Below are 16,495 nucleotides of genomic sequence, written 5' to 3' on the forward strand. Positions count from 1 at the left end.
GTATTTTTAATAAAGATGGGGTTTCACCATGTTGGCAGGCTGGTTTTGAACTCCTGACCTCATGATCCACCTGCCTCGGCCTCCCAAAGTGCTGGGATTATAGGCATGAGCCACTACGCCCGGCCTAATTGCTAGTATTTTGTTGAACATTTTTTGTCTGTATTTATAAGGGATATTGATTTATAGTTTTCTTCTGATGCCTTTGTCTGGCTTTGGTATCAGGGTAATGCTGGCCTCATAGAATGGGTTCCCTTCAACCTCTGCTTGCCGTAGGTCTATTCATATTTTCTATTTCTTCTTGAGTCAGTTTTGGTAGTTTATGTGTTTCTAGGTATTTGTCCATTTTATTTAGCTTATCTAACTTGTTTGCATGCAATTGTTCATAGTATTCTTTTATAATCCTTTTAATTTCTGTAAGGTCTATAATAATGTCCCCACTTTCACTTCTGATTTTAGTTATTTCAGTCTTTTCTGTTTTTTCCTTAGTCTAGCTAGAGGTTTGTCAATTTCGTTGATCATTTTTTATTTTTTTTAGCGACAAAGTCTCACTCTGTCACCCATGCTGGAGTGCGGTGGTGTAATCCTAGCTCACTGCAGCCTCAAACTTCTGGGCTCAAGTGATCCTCCTGCCCCAGCCTCCTGAGTAGCTAGGTCTGTGGGTGTACACCACCATGGCTAGCTAATTAAAAAAAAAAAAAAAAAGCTTTTTGTAGAGATGGGGGTCTCACTATGTTTCCCAGGCTGGTCTTGAACTCCTGGCCTCAAGCAGTCCTCCCAGCTCAGTCTCCCAAAGTGTTGGGATTATAGGAATGAGAATTTGCACCTGGCTTTGTTGATAATTTTAAAGACTCAACTTTAAAAATCCAACTTTTGCTTTCTCTTGTTTTCTGCATTGTGTGTATTTTATCAAGTTCACTTATCTCTGCTCCTCTTGGATTTTAAGCAGTGCTCTGAGCCCTGGTGTTAGTCTGTAGCCATCTTCAAAGGTTATAACACTGTGGATCAGAACTGTCTTGTGGTATGGTGGAAAGAGTGTACACTTGGGTTCTCAGCCATTGGTTCAAATCCCAGCTTTGGTATTTCTTAGCTGTGAGTCTTGGGCAAGTGACTTAGACTTTCTTAACCAGTTTCATTATTAGTAAAATCTTAACCAGTTTCATTATTAGTAAAATCATTAGTAAAATGGAGAGAATATGCTATTGTGAGGATTACATCAGATCATTTAGTGTCTGACACATAGTAGGCGCTCAAAACTTGTGCTGCTTATTTTACTGATTGAATAAGATCTACTCTACTTGTAAATGACTTTTGTCTTGTCCCTTAATAAGTCAGGAGTTCAGAGGACTGTTAGCATTGCTTCTGGGATTTGAATCCTCCTTCCTCCCCAAGGATCCTTGTGTTCTAGTCCCCTCAGCAAGTTGCTAAGTTACCATTTAAAGGGAAGTGGTTCATTCATGTTCTCTGAAGCCTGAGTAACTGAAGACCCCTTGCTGAGAAACTCCCTCTAAATATGATTTGAGCCAAAATGTTAAAGGTGGATAAAAACAAATATTCCCCCCAAACATACTTCTTTTGGTCTGCTTGTCACATAAAGTAATCGATGTATTCTATGGCAATAGGCGGACCCTTCTTTTTTAGAATACCTAACATTTATTGGAAAATAATATCCATCAATGTCATCTATTTAAGCAATTGCTATTTTTTAGGATCCATAAATCTTTTTCTTTACACATTCCTGTGATAAAAGAAAAAGCCGCTAAACTTTTCTCAAATTCTGTGTTTTTGAGTTTTCTGTATCTTTCCCAGTTCCTTGTGGCTTAATAATTTTCTTCACCTTCCTTAATGAAAAGAACAATTTGAATGACTTTTGCTAGTTGCTGCCTCAGTTTTTTGTATTTTTTTTTTTTTTCTGTATTGTTAAATACTCTCAGTCTGCAACTTTTTTTTTTCTTTTTGGCTCTCTTAAATAGCTGACACAGATCTGTTCAGATCATAAGCCTGTGGTTAAATCCCCCTGAGAAGTGTATCTGGGGCAATAGTTACCTTCTGTTGATCTCATCGTGTTAGATGCCAGCTTGGTTTTTTCTCTTTATGACATGTTTCATTGAATTCCCTATTAATATTTTTGGTACAATATGATTTCTTGTGTTGTATTTGTGAAATATTCCAGGAATGTGGCTTTTCTTCATTATAACCTTGTTTTTTCCCCAAATTGTATGTACTTTAAATGTGTAAATGAGATTGTATTTTAGAGACAACATAGGTATTTTCAGCTTAAAGTAAACTTCTAGAATGAAGCATTTTTCTGTAATTTGTCCCTGAATGTATTTATTTAGTAAGTTTGTATTTGTATATACTATAGCAATAGATGTATGATGCAAGCTATATATGTGATTTGAAATTTTCTAGTAGGAAATTATTTTTAAAAGTAAAAGGAAACAGGTAGGTGAAATTAATTTTAATAATATATTTTATTTAACCCAATATATTCCAGAATATTATCATTTCCACATTTACTCAATATAAAAACATTAATATTTTATATCTAGTATATATTTTAACATAACAGAGCATCTTAATTTGCTGCAAAATTTTCATTGGAAATATTAGGTCTATATTTAGATTTTATAACTTTTATAGTTGAAAAAGTAAATTCATATACTCAATTGTTTCTTCCCCTCCCCACAGGCAAATTGTTTAAAATAGGATTTCCAGTAACTGAATCAAGTATTCATTCTTAAATTTAAGTTAACTAAAGTTAAATAAGGACATTTCAAGTGCTTATTAGTCACACACATTCGACAGCACAGATAACCTAATCCTAATTCTAGGTAACCTAATTTTCTGATACTAGGGCACAGGTACACTATGTTGCCATGAAGGGAGTTATTTTTGTGTTCTACAAGTCAAAAATGTCAGCTTTGTCTTTATCCTATTTTCCATGCTATTTTTGTTTAAACCCTTTAAGGCGTTTCATTACTCTCTAGGTACTTCTCTGTGTTGACAGTTAGATTATTGGTTTGTTTTCATTTGCTCTGCTGTGGTCAGTCTTGGAACTTGATAGGGGTCCTAGCACTTCAAGTTGCCTCTAGGGGCACATGTGAGTGGTTGAAGAAGAGGAAATTCTGTGGTCTTTTCTATGGTGGAATTGATGTGATGCATGTTAAGAGGCTTAGAAATAGGATATTTGGCAATTTGCTAGTAGTCAAGGAGGACCATGCTCTGCCTCGTGTTTTTATACAGAAGAAAACATGGGATGAGATGGTACTTTCTTAGGCAGTTGGGCAGCTTCAGTTTACAGTTGCAGTCTTCCATTTGACTCTTGTCATGGGAGAGAAAGCCTAGGCATATTAGTCAGAGTTCTTGTTATGGGAGAGAAAGCCCAGGTACATATTAGTCAGGGTGTTCCGGAGAGATAGAACCAATAGGATACAAGGAGACAGGGAGGGGGAAGGGAGGAATGAATGTTGTTATAAGGTTATTGGTTTATGTAATTATGTAAGCTAAAAAGTCCCATTATCTACCATTTGCAAGTTGGAGACCCTGGGAAGTTGGTGGTCCAGTTTGAAAGCCTGTGAGCCAGAGAGCCAGTGGTATAGATTCCACTCTGAGTCTGAATTCCTGAGAATCAGGAGTGTCGAGGGCAGAGAAGATCCATGTCCCATCTCAACCAGTCAGGCAGAGAGAGAGCTCAACCAATCACCCTTTTGTTCTATTCTTGCCCTCAGTGGATTAGATGATTCCCACCCACATTTGGGAGGGTAATCTGCTTTATTCATTCCCTATATTTAAATGCTCATCTCTTCTGGAGACATCCTCACAGACACCTATAAATAACGTTTAACCTGGTATCTGGGCATCCTGTGGCCCAGTCAAGTTGACACATAAAAATAACCATCATTACCAGGTTTCTTAAGAGAAGCCCAGAAATCTGTATTTTTATATGAATTTTTCCAATTTTCAATGGCTTAGCAACTAATTTAGTTTTATTTTGAAGCATCATGAGTGACAGACCACATCTGCAGGCTAGGTCTGGTTCTTGGGTCACTAATTTATAACCTCTAGTCTAAAATATACTACCCACCAGCCTTATTGCACTTGCACACAGAGGGCTACCGGACACAGAGTATATATGAACTGAAAATCTCCAGCAGTGATGTTTGCGTTCTGTCATTCCACCCTTCTTTTTTTGCACTACTCTTTTGAAACATGTTCAGTGTATCTGAGTTGGGTTATAGTTAGGTGATATGGATTAGATGTGGCTTGTCACTGCTTACTACTTATGTATTGTAAGAATCAGATTTGCCACTGAGTGTGGTGGCAGTTGTATTTTTCTTTTATATTAGGAGGAGTAGGAGAAATAATATTGATAGCATTTTACTTTTTTTTTTTTTTCTGAAACAGGGTCTTGCTCTGTCACCCACACTGAAGTGCAGTGGCATGATTACAACTCACTACTACAGCCTTGACCTCCTGGGCTTAAGCAACTCTCTTGCCTCAGCCTCCTGAGTAGCTTGGACTAGAAACATGTACCACCATGTCTGGCTAATTTTTTAATTTTTGTAGAGACAGGGTCTCCTATGTTGCTCAGGCTGGACTCAAATTTCTGGCCTCAAGCAGCCCTCCCACCTCGGCCTTCCAAAGTGCTGGGATTACAGGCATGAGCCACCACACCTGGCCCATTTTAATTTTTTAATATGCTATATAAAATGTATAATTATCTACAGTGCATATACTAATGACTATTTTACTATGTTTTTTTACTATATAAAAATAATTTATACTGTGTAGAATAATTGTTTCATAGCTTTACATGTATTAACTGATTTAGTGCTTACAACTACTCCATGCAGTAACTGCTGTTATTATCAACTCCATTTTACGGTGAGGAAATTGATCATAACAATTTATTGAAGGCTACAGGGAGGAAGTGGTAGAATCAGGGTTTGAACCCTAGTTTGACTCTAGAGACATACTGATTCTCTTTCTCTCTCTCTTTTTTTTTTTTTGAGACAGGGTCTCATTCTGTCGCTCAGGCTGGAGTGCAGTGGCCTGATCATGACTCACTGCAGCCTCAACCTTTCAAGGCTCAGGTGATCCTCCTGCCTCAGCCTCCCAGGTAGCTGGGACTACAGGTGCACAGCACCATGCCCGGCTAAATTTTGTATTTTTAGTAGAGATGGGGTTTCACCATGTTTCCCAGGCTGGTTTCTCTCTCTCTCTTTTTTTAAGAGACAGGGTCTTGCTCTGACACCTGGGCTGGAGTGCAATGGTGTGATCATAGCTCACTGTAACTTTGAACTCTTGGGCTCAAGCAGTCCTCTTACCTCAGCCTCCTGAGTAGCTAAGACTACAGGCACCCACCCGTACACCTGGCTAATTTAAAAAAAAAAATTTTTTTTTTTTTTTGTTAGTGGCGAGGTCTCGCTATGTTGCCCTGGCTGATCTTGAACTGCTGGTCTCAAGCAGCCCTCCAGCTCCAGCCTCCCATCGTACTGGGATTACAGGCATGAGCCACCATGCCCAGACTTGTTATTATTTCCCCTTGTCTCTTATTTCCCCTGTAACTGTTCTCTATTTTCTCACACACCTTACTGATCACCTCCCCCGTGGCTGGGCAGTGAGGGGCAAGCACTGCAGAACATGCACAGAATTGGTTTCAGTCCTTATTTCTAGCAGTCACTGTGTAGCTGATGATGCTTTGACTTTTCATGTGCAAAAATGTTAGTGATCATGGTTATCATAATGAAAGGACCGGATATTTTTTCATTTTTGTACACATTTGATTTAGAAAAATTAAAAACCTTCAGACAAGTTACAAAAATAGTACAATGAACACATATAGTCTTTCCCTGGAATCACCAATTACTTACATTTTGCCATATTTGCTTCTCTCTTTCTGAACCATTTGAGAATTAGTAAAATATTGCATGCCCCAATACATTATTCAGCTTGTGACTCCTGAGAATAAGGGCATATTCTATATAAGCACAATAATCTGTCACTGGCAAGATTCTATTATCTAATCCATGGATCTAATCTATGCAGATTTCTCCATTGTTCCAATTTAGTCTTCTATAGTGGTTTTTTGTTTTTCTATTCAGGATCCAATCAAATATTACATTTTGTTGTCATATTTCTTTAGTCTACTGTACAGCCATTTCCTAGACTTTTTTTTTTTGTCTTCCATGACATTGACATTTTTAAATATTCTAGACTGCTTGTTTTACAGATATCCTTAAATTTGATTGTTATCCATGTTTGATGGTTCCTACATGTTTAGATTCAGATTTTTAAAAATCTGCAGGAATATTGCTTAGTGAAACTGTACCCCAGTGTATAACATTTGGGAGTATGTGATGCCATTATTTTGCAGTATTGGTGATGGCAGTATTGGTGATGGCACATTTGATCATTTGGTTAAGACTGTGTTCACCAGATGGCTTCATTTTAAAGGTGCCTTTTCCCTTTGTTATAAGCATTCTCTGGTAAGATATTTTGAGATGTATGCGTGTCCTATTCCCTAATAGCCTCTCCCCATTGGTATCTACTGATTCTTGTTTGAATCACTTACTCTTATAGTTTTTGTAAAATGGTGATTTTTCATTTCTATCTTTCCTTCTACATTTATTAGCTGGATTCTCTGTAAATAATAGCTTTCTCTTGTGTGGTAGGCAGAATAATGGTCCCTTAAAGATGTCTACCTTATAATTTCCAGAATCTGTGAATACGTTATCTTACATGGCATAGGGTGAATTAAGATTTAGATGGAATTAAAGTTGCTAATCAACTGGCCTTAAGATGAGGAGATTATCCTGGACTATCCAAGTACGCCCAATGTAATCACAAGAGTTTTTTAAAGTGGGAGAAGGAAGTAGAAGAGGCCAGAGTGTTGTGATGTGAAAAAGACTACACCCAACCATGGTTGACTTCAAAGATAGAGGAAGGGGACCATAAGCCATAAGCCAAGGAATGGAAAAGGGAAGGAAACAAATCCTACTCAGAGCCCACAGAAAGGAACACAGCTCTGCCAATTCCTTGGTTTTAGCCTGGTGAGACCTGTGTTCGACTTCTGATGTACAGAGCTGTAAGACAATAAATTTGCCTTACAACAACAAATGTGTCATAATTTGTCACAGCAGCAAAAGAAAACCAATATTCCCTCTCAACTCCTTATCAGTGTGGATACCTGGATTCTTTTATAAGTACATTATAATCTATCTCTGTCACTATTCATTTTTATGTTCAAATTATCTTAAACTTGGCCCTCAAGAACCCTTTTAAGCTCTTAGCGACATGTCCTTAATCAGTTTTTGAGTATTTCCCTTTTTTGACATTGCAAGATATTCTAAGCCTATCTTGTCATTCCCACACATGATTCTGCAGTGTTTCTTATGATGATACTGCAAAGACAAAGTAATAGTGAGTGATCATTGGGATAACACTGTTACTTGGCTTTGAAAGTTTGCCCACAAGAATGAAAAGGACGAAGTGATTGACATTTTAAATGTTAATCCTCCTGTGTCTGCTTTGCATGGTGTTCCTGCCAGTGCTGAGTAAGGAGCAGCAGAGATTTATGAATATCTTCATATAAACTTGAAAAAGAAATTGTTGTCTTTGACTACAGAGGCTGAATATTGTTCTAGAGTCTGTCCATGAGTGTCTGCATCATTCAGAATTGTTCAATTCAGAAACTGTTCAATATGAAGTCCTCTAAAAAAAATTCTTCAGCAGAATTCTTAGCTAACTTTTTCAGTTAGTAGTGGTGCATAGAAAGAGATTGAATTCAGTGGTCCAGAGTAAATATATTGAAATCTCACATGGTTTCAGACTTTCCTCTCCCATAGTGGTCACAAGCACAAACGCTTACGTGGCCCTGGCAGGAAACGTGATTGAGTGAAGCTGGCTGGGTCCTGTGCTGAACTGAAGAGTATGACCTGTCCTGAATGGGGCAGTTGCAGTTCTCCAGCTGATTCTTGCCATTGGAGAGAAGAAAGCCCAGGTTTCCAGGTTTTTTAAGAGACATCTAGAAATCTAGAGTTTTATATGAATTCTTTCCATTTCAGAAGCTAAGCAATGAATTCAATTTTATTTTTAGAGCACCATGAGAAACAAACCAACCATGTCTACAGGCTGGATTTCATCCTTGGGCTACCAGTTTCTAACCTCTGGTCTAAGGTGTACTGGTAATCAGCATTATAGGATACAGAGGGCTATCTAGAGCAGGGATTTTTTTTTTCTTTTTGAGATGAAGTCTTGCTCTTGTCCCCCAGGCTGGAGTGCAGTGGCATGATCTCGGCTCACTGCAACATCCGCCTCCCGGGTTCAAGCGATCCTCCTGCCCAGCCTCCCAAGTAGCTGGGATTACAGGTGCGTACCACCACACCCAACTAATTTTTTGTATTTTTAAGTAGAGATGGGGTTTCACCATGTTGGCCAGGCTGGTCTCGAATTCCTGACCTCAGGTGATCTGCCCACCTCGGCCTCCCAAAGTGCTGGGATTACAGGCGTGAGCCACCGCGCCCAGCCTAGAGCAGGGGTTTTTAACCTTTTTGGTACAATAGATCCCTTTGGCAGTCTGGAGAAGCCCATGGGCCTCTTCGCAGAAGAATGTTTTAAAATAGATTTTTTAAAAGTACGTAATTACAAAGGAAATACATTGTATTGAAATATAGTAATCAGAATATTTTTAAAGAAATTGTGACGTGCTTTTTTATTAGTGTATTAAATAACAATCTAGTAAAGGTCTATTAACTACTATAATTTTTAAATACTGTGAGAATAAGTGATATTTTGAGATATACTGTAAAATAATATTAAAATATCTGATGTCTGTTGGTGGCAGGGTCACAGATAATGTTAATACTGCCTGTTTTGTTACTTAAAATCCTAATTGAAGCCATTGTTAAATTTCAACTAGAAACTAGTGAAAAACAAGGTGTAATTTTTCCCCCATCTATGTCTAATGACCTCCAAAGAGTCTCATTTTAAGAACTCATGGTCCAAAATATGTTCAACTTATTTATAATCGTTTTAATGGTAGCATGTAATGTTATTGAGTATAATTAAGCCACCATGTTACAGTTTATTTTTGTTTTTACAGTTAACTTTCTAGTTACTGAACTTGATTCTGTTTTTCTTTAGAACGTTACCATTTGTCTTATAAGATTGTACGAACGGACAGTCGCCTAGTACGCAGCATTCTGACAGCCCATGGATTTCATGAAGTAAGTTTATTTTTAATACCTCACCTGATCTGCTCATAAGCTGAAAATCCTAGCCACCTAACTGACTTTACCAGTTAACAGGGTCAGCTCCAGGAAGTACATGGGACCAATGCTTAGTGATGGTCCACAACTCAGATTGAATTTTGGAGTGGCTTTACCAGTTTCTGCTTGCAATACATGGAAAACGTTTCCAGATGATTTTAGAAAAAAATTTTTTCTTGCTACGTTCTTGGGCTTGGGCTAGTTGCCCATAAGGAATTGTCTGACACCCAATTAAGGTTCTTTGATTGCAGGCAACCGAACGAACTTTGCTTAACTTGAAATGGCAGGTGGATCACAAGGTCAGGAGATCGAGACCATCCTGGCCAACATGGTGAAACCCCGTCTCTACTAAAAATACAAAAATTAGCCGGGTGTGGTGGTATGCAGTTGTAGTCCCAGCTACTCAGGAGCCTGAGGCAGGAGAATCGCTTGAACTTGGGAGGTGGAGGTTGTAGTGAGCCGAGATCGCGCCACTGCACTCCAGCCTGGGTGACAGAGTGAGACTCCGTCTCAACAAAAAAAAAACAAACCCAAACCCAAAAGGGATTTGTCAGAATGATGTGCAGAGGGGACTAGCAGAATCAGAGAAAAAGCTGAAAAGGCAGGCCTTTGGAAGGAGAGAGACCAGGACAGCCCCAAGGATATAGGAACAGGAATCTTCAGGATCATTTTCTCAAGGCACTGCCATGGGCATGGCTGGACTCCATTCATTGTCCTTTTGCCTTTCCTTGCTCAAAAATCACATTCTGGAGATAGAATGATTGGCCTAGCTTGGGTTTGGATCCACTCCTTGCAGGAGGGGATGGGTGGGTGATTGGCAGGTTCTTGTAAGCCATGGAGTAAGTCATTCTCCAAAGAAAGTTGGAAGATTGGAATGTAAACATCAAAAAGGACAGGCAAAAAGGCTGAACAGACACTTCCACTATAGACACTTCGTGACAACTGATAAAAGTCTGGTTCCTAGCTTGAGATTTGTAAGAGACATTTTGAGGAAGTTAGCTGGAGATTTGTAAGAGACATTTTGAGGAAGTTTTTTTTTTTTAAATTTTTTATTTTTAGAGATGGGGTCTCACTGAGTTACCCAGGCAGGAGAACAGTGGCATGATCATAGCTCACTGTAGCCTTGAACTCCTGGGCTCAAGTGATTCTCCTGCCTCAGCCTCCCAAGTAGTTGGTACTACAGGTGCATGGCACCACTCCTGGCTAATTAAAAAAAAATTTTCTTTGTAGAGATAGGGTCATAATATGTTGCTAGGCTAGTCTCAAACTCCTGAGCTCAAGTGCTCCTCCCGCCTCGGCCTCCCAAAGTGCTGAGATTACAGGCATGAGCCACCGCACTTGTCCGTAAGGGAAGTTCTGATACCAGTTTGTATCCTGTCTTGTTGCTCTTTTATTTCTGGCACTTAACATGGTGCCTCATTGTTGAATTAATGGACAAAAGAATTTTAATGGATGAATGAGTGAATTCTAAGTTGGTTTGCTACTATAAGGTTTATCTCTGATCACCACTTCATACTCAGTATCTGCAAGGATAAGGACAGCCTGAGAAAGAAATGCAAGAATATTAAGAGACATCATGGGCTTCTATAGAAGGGTTAATTTATTTTAGTTTCTGCATCTGGGATTTGCCCAACTCTCCCATTCTTTGAACTTGTTCTGTGATACACTGCTTTTGTCTCACTAGGCTCACGTACTAATTGGGCCACCCCCGTGAGTACACTATGGATGAAAAAATCACTGTGGCTTTTTGTGCCATTACTTTCCCTGCAGAAGGGGTATCTCTGATGTTTTTTTGCCTTCTTGTCTTTCTGTCTGCCCTCAGGTTCACCCAAGCAGCACTGACTATAACCTAATGTGGACAGGATCCCACCTGAAGCCCTTCTTACTGCGCACCCTCTCTGAAGCACAAAAAGTTAATCACTTTCCCAGGTAATGCTCTTTGTAGCTGCTTTGCTTCATTTAAAGGTACATGACATTGGGGCATGTAGCCAGCAGAGGTAATTAATATCCTTAAAGAAGAGGAAGATGAAAATGAAGAAGAAGAAGGACTTTTTTTTTGGAGATGAGTATCACTCTGTCACCCAGGCTGTAGTGCAGTGGCATGATCTTGGCTCACTGCAACCTCTGCCTCCTGAGTTCGAGCAATTCTCCTACCTCAGCCTCCCCAGTAGCTGGGAATATAAGCTTGCACCACCATGCCTGGCTAATTTTTGTATCTTTGGGAGAGATGAGGTTTCACCATGTTGGCCAGGCTGGTCTCAAACTCCTGACCTCAAGTGATCTACCTGCCTTGGCCTCCCAAAGTGCTGGGATTACAGGCATGAGCCACCACGCCCGGCCAGAAGAAGAAATTTTTCTGGTACAGAACAGCACTCTGCAAATCAAACTGTTGTGTTCATATCCCTGAGCATGAATGAACACTTTCTAAGGGCTATATAGACATGGATGGTTTTAAAGGAGATAGTTTCTGGTTCTCTTTCCTAAAATTGAGCTGCTTGGGAGTACCTCATGAGGATGGGTTTGCCTTTCTTACTTCCCCTTCACAGTTACTGTTTTTTCACTTTTATTAAACAATGGCTCACCTAGAATCTTAGTCTGGTATATTGTCCTTAGGTGTAGAAATTTTCAGGGTTCCAAAGAAAGGTAGAAAAAAATTGGTGTCTAATTGAATTCTAGTAATAGCATAACAAATCCTTGTTGCGTGATGGTAGTTTCTATTTCTTTGTTTTTAAAATAATTGAAGGATGATATAATGTAGCTATTAGCTGATAGATCATTAAACATAATTTTAGTGACAGATCATTTTGTGATTTTTGATGTATAATTAGGAAGGAGTTCACAGAATTGAGTGTCATTGGTGTTTGGATGAATTGTATAATACAATACTTGCAATGATAATCAGTCATGTATATATAAACAGTTATAGCCTTATGATCACAGGCAATTAAAAATATTATATGTCAATTCCTATGTATAATTTTGCTGTAGAGAAGGTATGATATGATGTAAAAGACAAGTATTAAATATGTTAGGTTAACCTGTTGTTTGTGGGAAATGAAATGGAACAATTAAAAACAAGAGTGGGGGATAGTGTCTGTGTGGCGGTCTGAGGGAGGCTTTTTTGGCATACTGGGAATGTTCTATACACAACCTGAGTGGTGGCTACAACAGGTGTGTTCACTTTGTAAAAAATTCATTACGTCCTGCCGTGTACTTTGTATACTTTTCTGTACAAATGTTCACTTCATTAAAAAGCATATTTTAAAAAGTGAAAATTTTACTGACAGAGCTTTTCCTTTAATAACATTTTAAAAATGAGGTATTGAATCTTGATGTGGTTTAGGTTCCCTTCAATATACTTAAAAGTGTGGTGTTGCCTACGTGCAGCGGCTCATGTCTGTGATCCCAGCACTTTGGGAGGCCAAGGCAGACAGATCGCTTGAGCCCCAGGAGTTGGAGACCACCCTGGGCAACATGGCAGAACCCTGGCTCTAAAAAAGACAAAAAATTTAGCTGGGCATGGTGGCATGTGCCTAGCAACTTGGGATGCTGAGGTGGGAGGATCACTTGAGTTTGGGGTGGTCGGGGCTTCGGTGAGCTATGATTGTGCCACTGCACTCCAGCCTGGGCAACACAGAGAGACTCTGTCTCAAAAAAAAAAAAAAAAAAAAAGGGTAGTGTTATAATTTTGTCTTAATGTAATATTTACCATTCATCAGATTCTTTGGAACAATTTAAATTTATGATGAAAAATCTTACATGCCAGCTTAAACATGCAAGAGGATATATAGTTTCCCCAAATTATTCCAGGATGTACCAAGCAAAGCAGTTTGAAAACCACTGATGTGGGGCATCTGTAGGAGAGTGCATTCTTTTTCTTAGCTTCTGGTTCAGTGTTTGTAATTCCCTAATGATAAGAATTACCTAGGGTACTTTTGCAAAATATGCATTCTCAGGTCCCATTGCAGATTCATGGAAGTTACCATCTCTAGAGAAGGTGTATATTTAAGCACTTTCCTAGTTACCTTACCTTTCCAGGTAAATATGTACCTAGAAAGCTATATATTTAAAAAGCATTGAGGTAATTTGTAACAGGGAAGTTTGGAAATTACTGTTGTAGATTAAATCAGCAGTTAGTGTGGGTCCTGGACCATCTGTATCAGAATCTTCTGGGGTACTTGTTTAAAATGCAGAATCCTGGGCTTCATCCCAGAATTTTGAGAGGTGAGACCCAGGAACATGCATTTTTTTAGGAAGTTCTCTAGGTGATTCTTACATACACTAAAAATTGAGTACCTCTGCTCTGGATTTCAGAAGAGGGCCATAGATAAGAAAGAAATGTTTGTGATACCTAGATTTGACAAGGCAGTTTCTGAAATCATAGAAAGAAATTTGAACTGTGGAACAGGTTGAATAAGTTTTTAATGATTACCACAAAAGTTCTTAGTTGGTTTTGAAGGAGTGGAACAAATCATAGACCAGTGAGTCCAGTCGAGGCTAACCAAAGTGCCTTCTTGGAGTACTGTACACAAGAATGTACCCCTGATATAATAGTAATTATTACCCTGGTTTTAAGGTGCTAATTTCCTTGATTTTCTTTATAATTTTGCCTCTTCTATATCCATCTCTCAATGATGTAGTTAAGTTCTCAACGGGGTTCCTAACCTGGGTCTTTACTGTAATAGGATCATTATACTCTAAAATTAAGGCCTGTCTTGGGTCCCATCCGGGAGGGTCATTTCAGGCCCGTGGTGCTAGTGCTGATAAGAGTTCCACATAGTTACATGAGAGGTTGGGCAGTTATTGCTATGGCAGTAGATTTATAAATATGGATTAGATAACCATGTGTTTGATTTTCCTGGACAGTCCTTTTTAAAAATATGCTAAATGCTTTTCCCCCTAAAACCAAATTATGATAACATCTCAGAAATTCTCATGTTTTAGTAGTTAATCTTTCTCAATTTACATTCTACTTAGAATTAGCTCAGAATTTTTTTTGCCATGCTGTGTTTCTCAGAAGGTCACATCTGTAGATACCTGTGGTATAAAAACTTCCAGAATGCTTTGGTTTGGGAGCTTGCTTTTAGTTGGAGTACTGGTGTTTGTTTCACTATCTGAGTAATCCAGATGATTTTATACTATTAGAGAATCATGATTCCATTAAAGTAAAACACACAGGGGTCCTAAAATATTTTATAATGATTTATAATAGTGAATAGCACAGACTCTGTTGAAGGTTTTGAAGCTAGAATTTCTTTCACAGGTTTGGTTTTTATAACCTGAAATTTTGGGTATATTTATCAACAGTCAAACTTTTTTTTTGTTGTTTACTTATATTTGAAATCTTTTTTAGAATAGATTTTTATACTTGTGAATCAATTTTTAAAAACCCATTTGAAATAAGGGTCATAGACCTAAAAATAAAACATAAACTGTAAAACTTATAGAAGAAAACATAGACAAGATCTTTGCAACCTTGTGTTAGACAAAGGATTCCTAGATGCAGCAATAGAAGCACAGTCATAAAAGGAAAAAATTGATAAATTTGACCTTTTTGGGTTTTTTTTTGGTGGGGGGACAGTTTCGCTCTGTCACCCAGTGTGGAGTACAGTGGCGCGATCTCAGTTCACTGCAACCTCCGCCTCCCGGGTTCAAGTGATTCTCCTGCCTCAGCCTCCCGAGTAGCTGGGACTACAGGCATGCACCACCACGCCCGGCTGATTTTTTTTATATTTTTAGTAGGGACGGGGTTTAATCATGTTGGTCAGGCTGGTCTCGAACTCCTGACTTCAAATGATCCACCCGCCTTGGCCTCCCAAAGTGCTGGGATTACAGGCGTGAGCCACCGTGCCCCGCCTAAATTTGACCTTTTAAAAATTAAAAATATCTGCTCTTTGAAAGACACTGTTAAGAAAATGAAAAAACAAGCTATGGACTGGAGAAAATATTTGCAAAACACATAACTGATAAAGAATTTGTGTCCAGAATATATAACAAACTCTTAAAACTCAATCATAAGGAAACAAACAACTTTATTTTTCAAAATGGGTAAAATATCTGAATGGATGCCTCACCAAAGAAGATACAGGGATGGCAAATAAAAGAGGCTCATGAAAAGATGCTCAATAGCATTAGTAATTAATGGAATACAAACTAAAACTATACAAAGTATCAATATACCCGTTAGAATGGCTAAAAACAAAAACCAGAAAACACCAAGTGTGGGCCAGGATGCATGGCAACTGGAACACTTCTGCTGGCGGGAATGCAGAATGGCATAGCCACTCTGGATAACTGTGATCTTGTGAAATATGTAGTTAGTCTTCCTCATGTTTCCTGACATATAACTCCTTGGCTCCTTGGAATCTCCAGAGTGAGAAGTGTCCTTTTATATACTAATGACTTAACTGGTGCCTGGCAGTCCCTAGGTAGCTTCAGGATGGGGACTGGTTACAAGAAAAGACCAAGGCATGATTACAGGGTTATGACTTCCAGCCCACCCCTCAGCCTCCAGAAAGGGAAGAGGGACTGAAAGTTAAATTAGTCACCAGTGTCCAATCAATTATGCCTGTGTAATGAAGCTTCCATAAAAACCCCAAAGGACTGGGTTTGGAGAGCTCCTGATTAACAGAACACATGGAGATTCTTGGCCAGTAGTGTGCCCGGAGAGTGCATAGAGGTTCTGCGCCTCGTTTTTCATACCTCGCCCTGTGCATCTCTTCCTCCATATCCTTTGTAATATCCTTTTTAATAAACCAGTAAACATAAGTGTTTCTCTGAGTTCTGTGAGCTGATCTAACAATTGAACCCAAGGAGGGAGTCATAGGGACCCCTATTTATAGCCAGGTGGTTAGAAGCACAGGTAAAACAACTTGGGGCTTGCTATTGGCATTGGAAGTGGGAGGCAGTCTTGTGGGACTGAGCCTTCAACTTATGGGAACTGACACTATCTCCAGGTAGGCAGGGTCAAAATTGAGTTGAATTAGAGGATACCCACTGCAAGGTTGCTTGCTTTGTGTGTGGGGAAACCCCCCACACATTTGGTGTCTAAAGTGTTGCGTGATTATGTTGAATTGAGAGTAGAGAGTAGGAAAAACACTTTGGTTTTTCCTCAATATCTCAGAATATAGCAGGAGAAACGGAGCTTGTGTTTCCAGTATCCTCAGAATAACCATTTGGCCGTTTATTATAAAGTTTAACATATACTTATGTGATGATTGTAAAAT

General features: G+C 39.0%; 1 protein-coding gene across 50 annotated transcripts in view; it reads left to right on the forward strand.

Annotated features, from left to right (window-relative positions):
- Positions 1 to 16,495, forward strand: part of TTLL5 (tubulin tyrosine ligase like 5) — a 295,613-nt gene that overhangs the window by 12,040 nt on the left and 267,078 nt on the right. For all 50 annotated transcript variants that reach the window (XR_010123769.1, XM_054448025.2, XM_054448030.2 and 47 more), the window contains 2 exons: positions 9,145 to 9,227; positions 11,092 to 11,198. Coding sequence is in view for 49 of the 50 variants with exons in the window: in XM_054448025.2 (XP_054304000.2) it covers positions 9,145 to 9,227; positions 11,092 to 11,198 (190 nt within the window). In the remaining variant the exon portion in view is untranslated. The remainder of the gene's footprint in view (positions 1 to 9,144; positions 9,228 to 11,091; positions 11,199 to 16,495) is intronic.

The sequence above is a fragment of the Pongo pygmaeus genome, chromosome 15 (assembly GCF_028885625.2).
Source record: "Pongo pygmaeus isolate AG05252 chromosome 15, NHGRI_mPonPyg2-v2.0_pri, whole genome shotgun sequence".
Classification (NCBI taxonomy): Eukaryota; Metazoa; Chordata; class Mammalia; order Primates; family Hominidae; genus Pongo; species Pongo pygmaeus.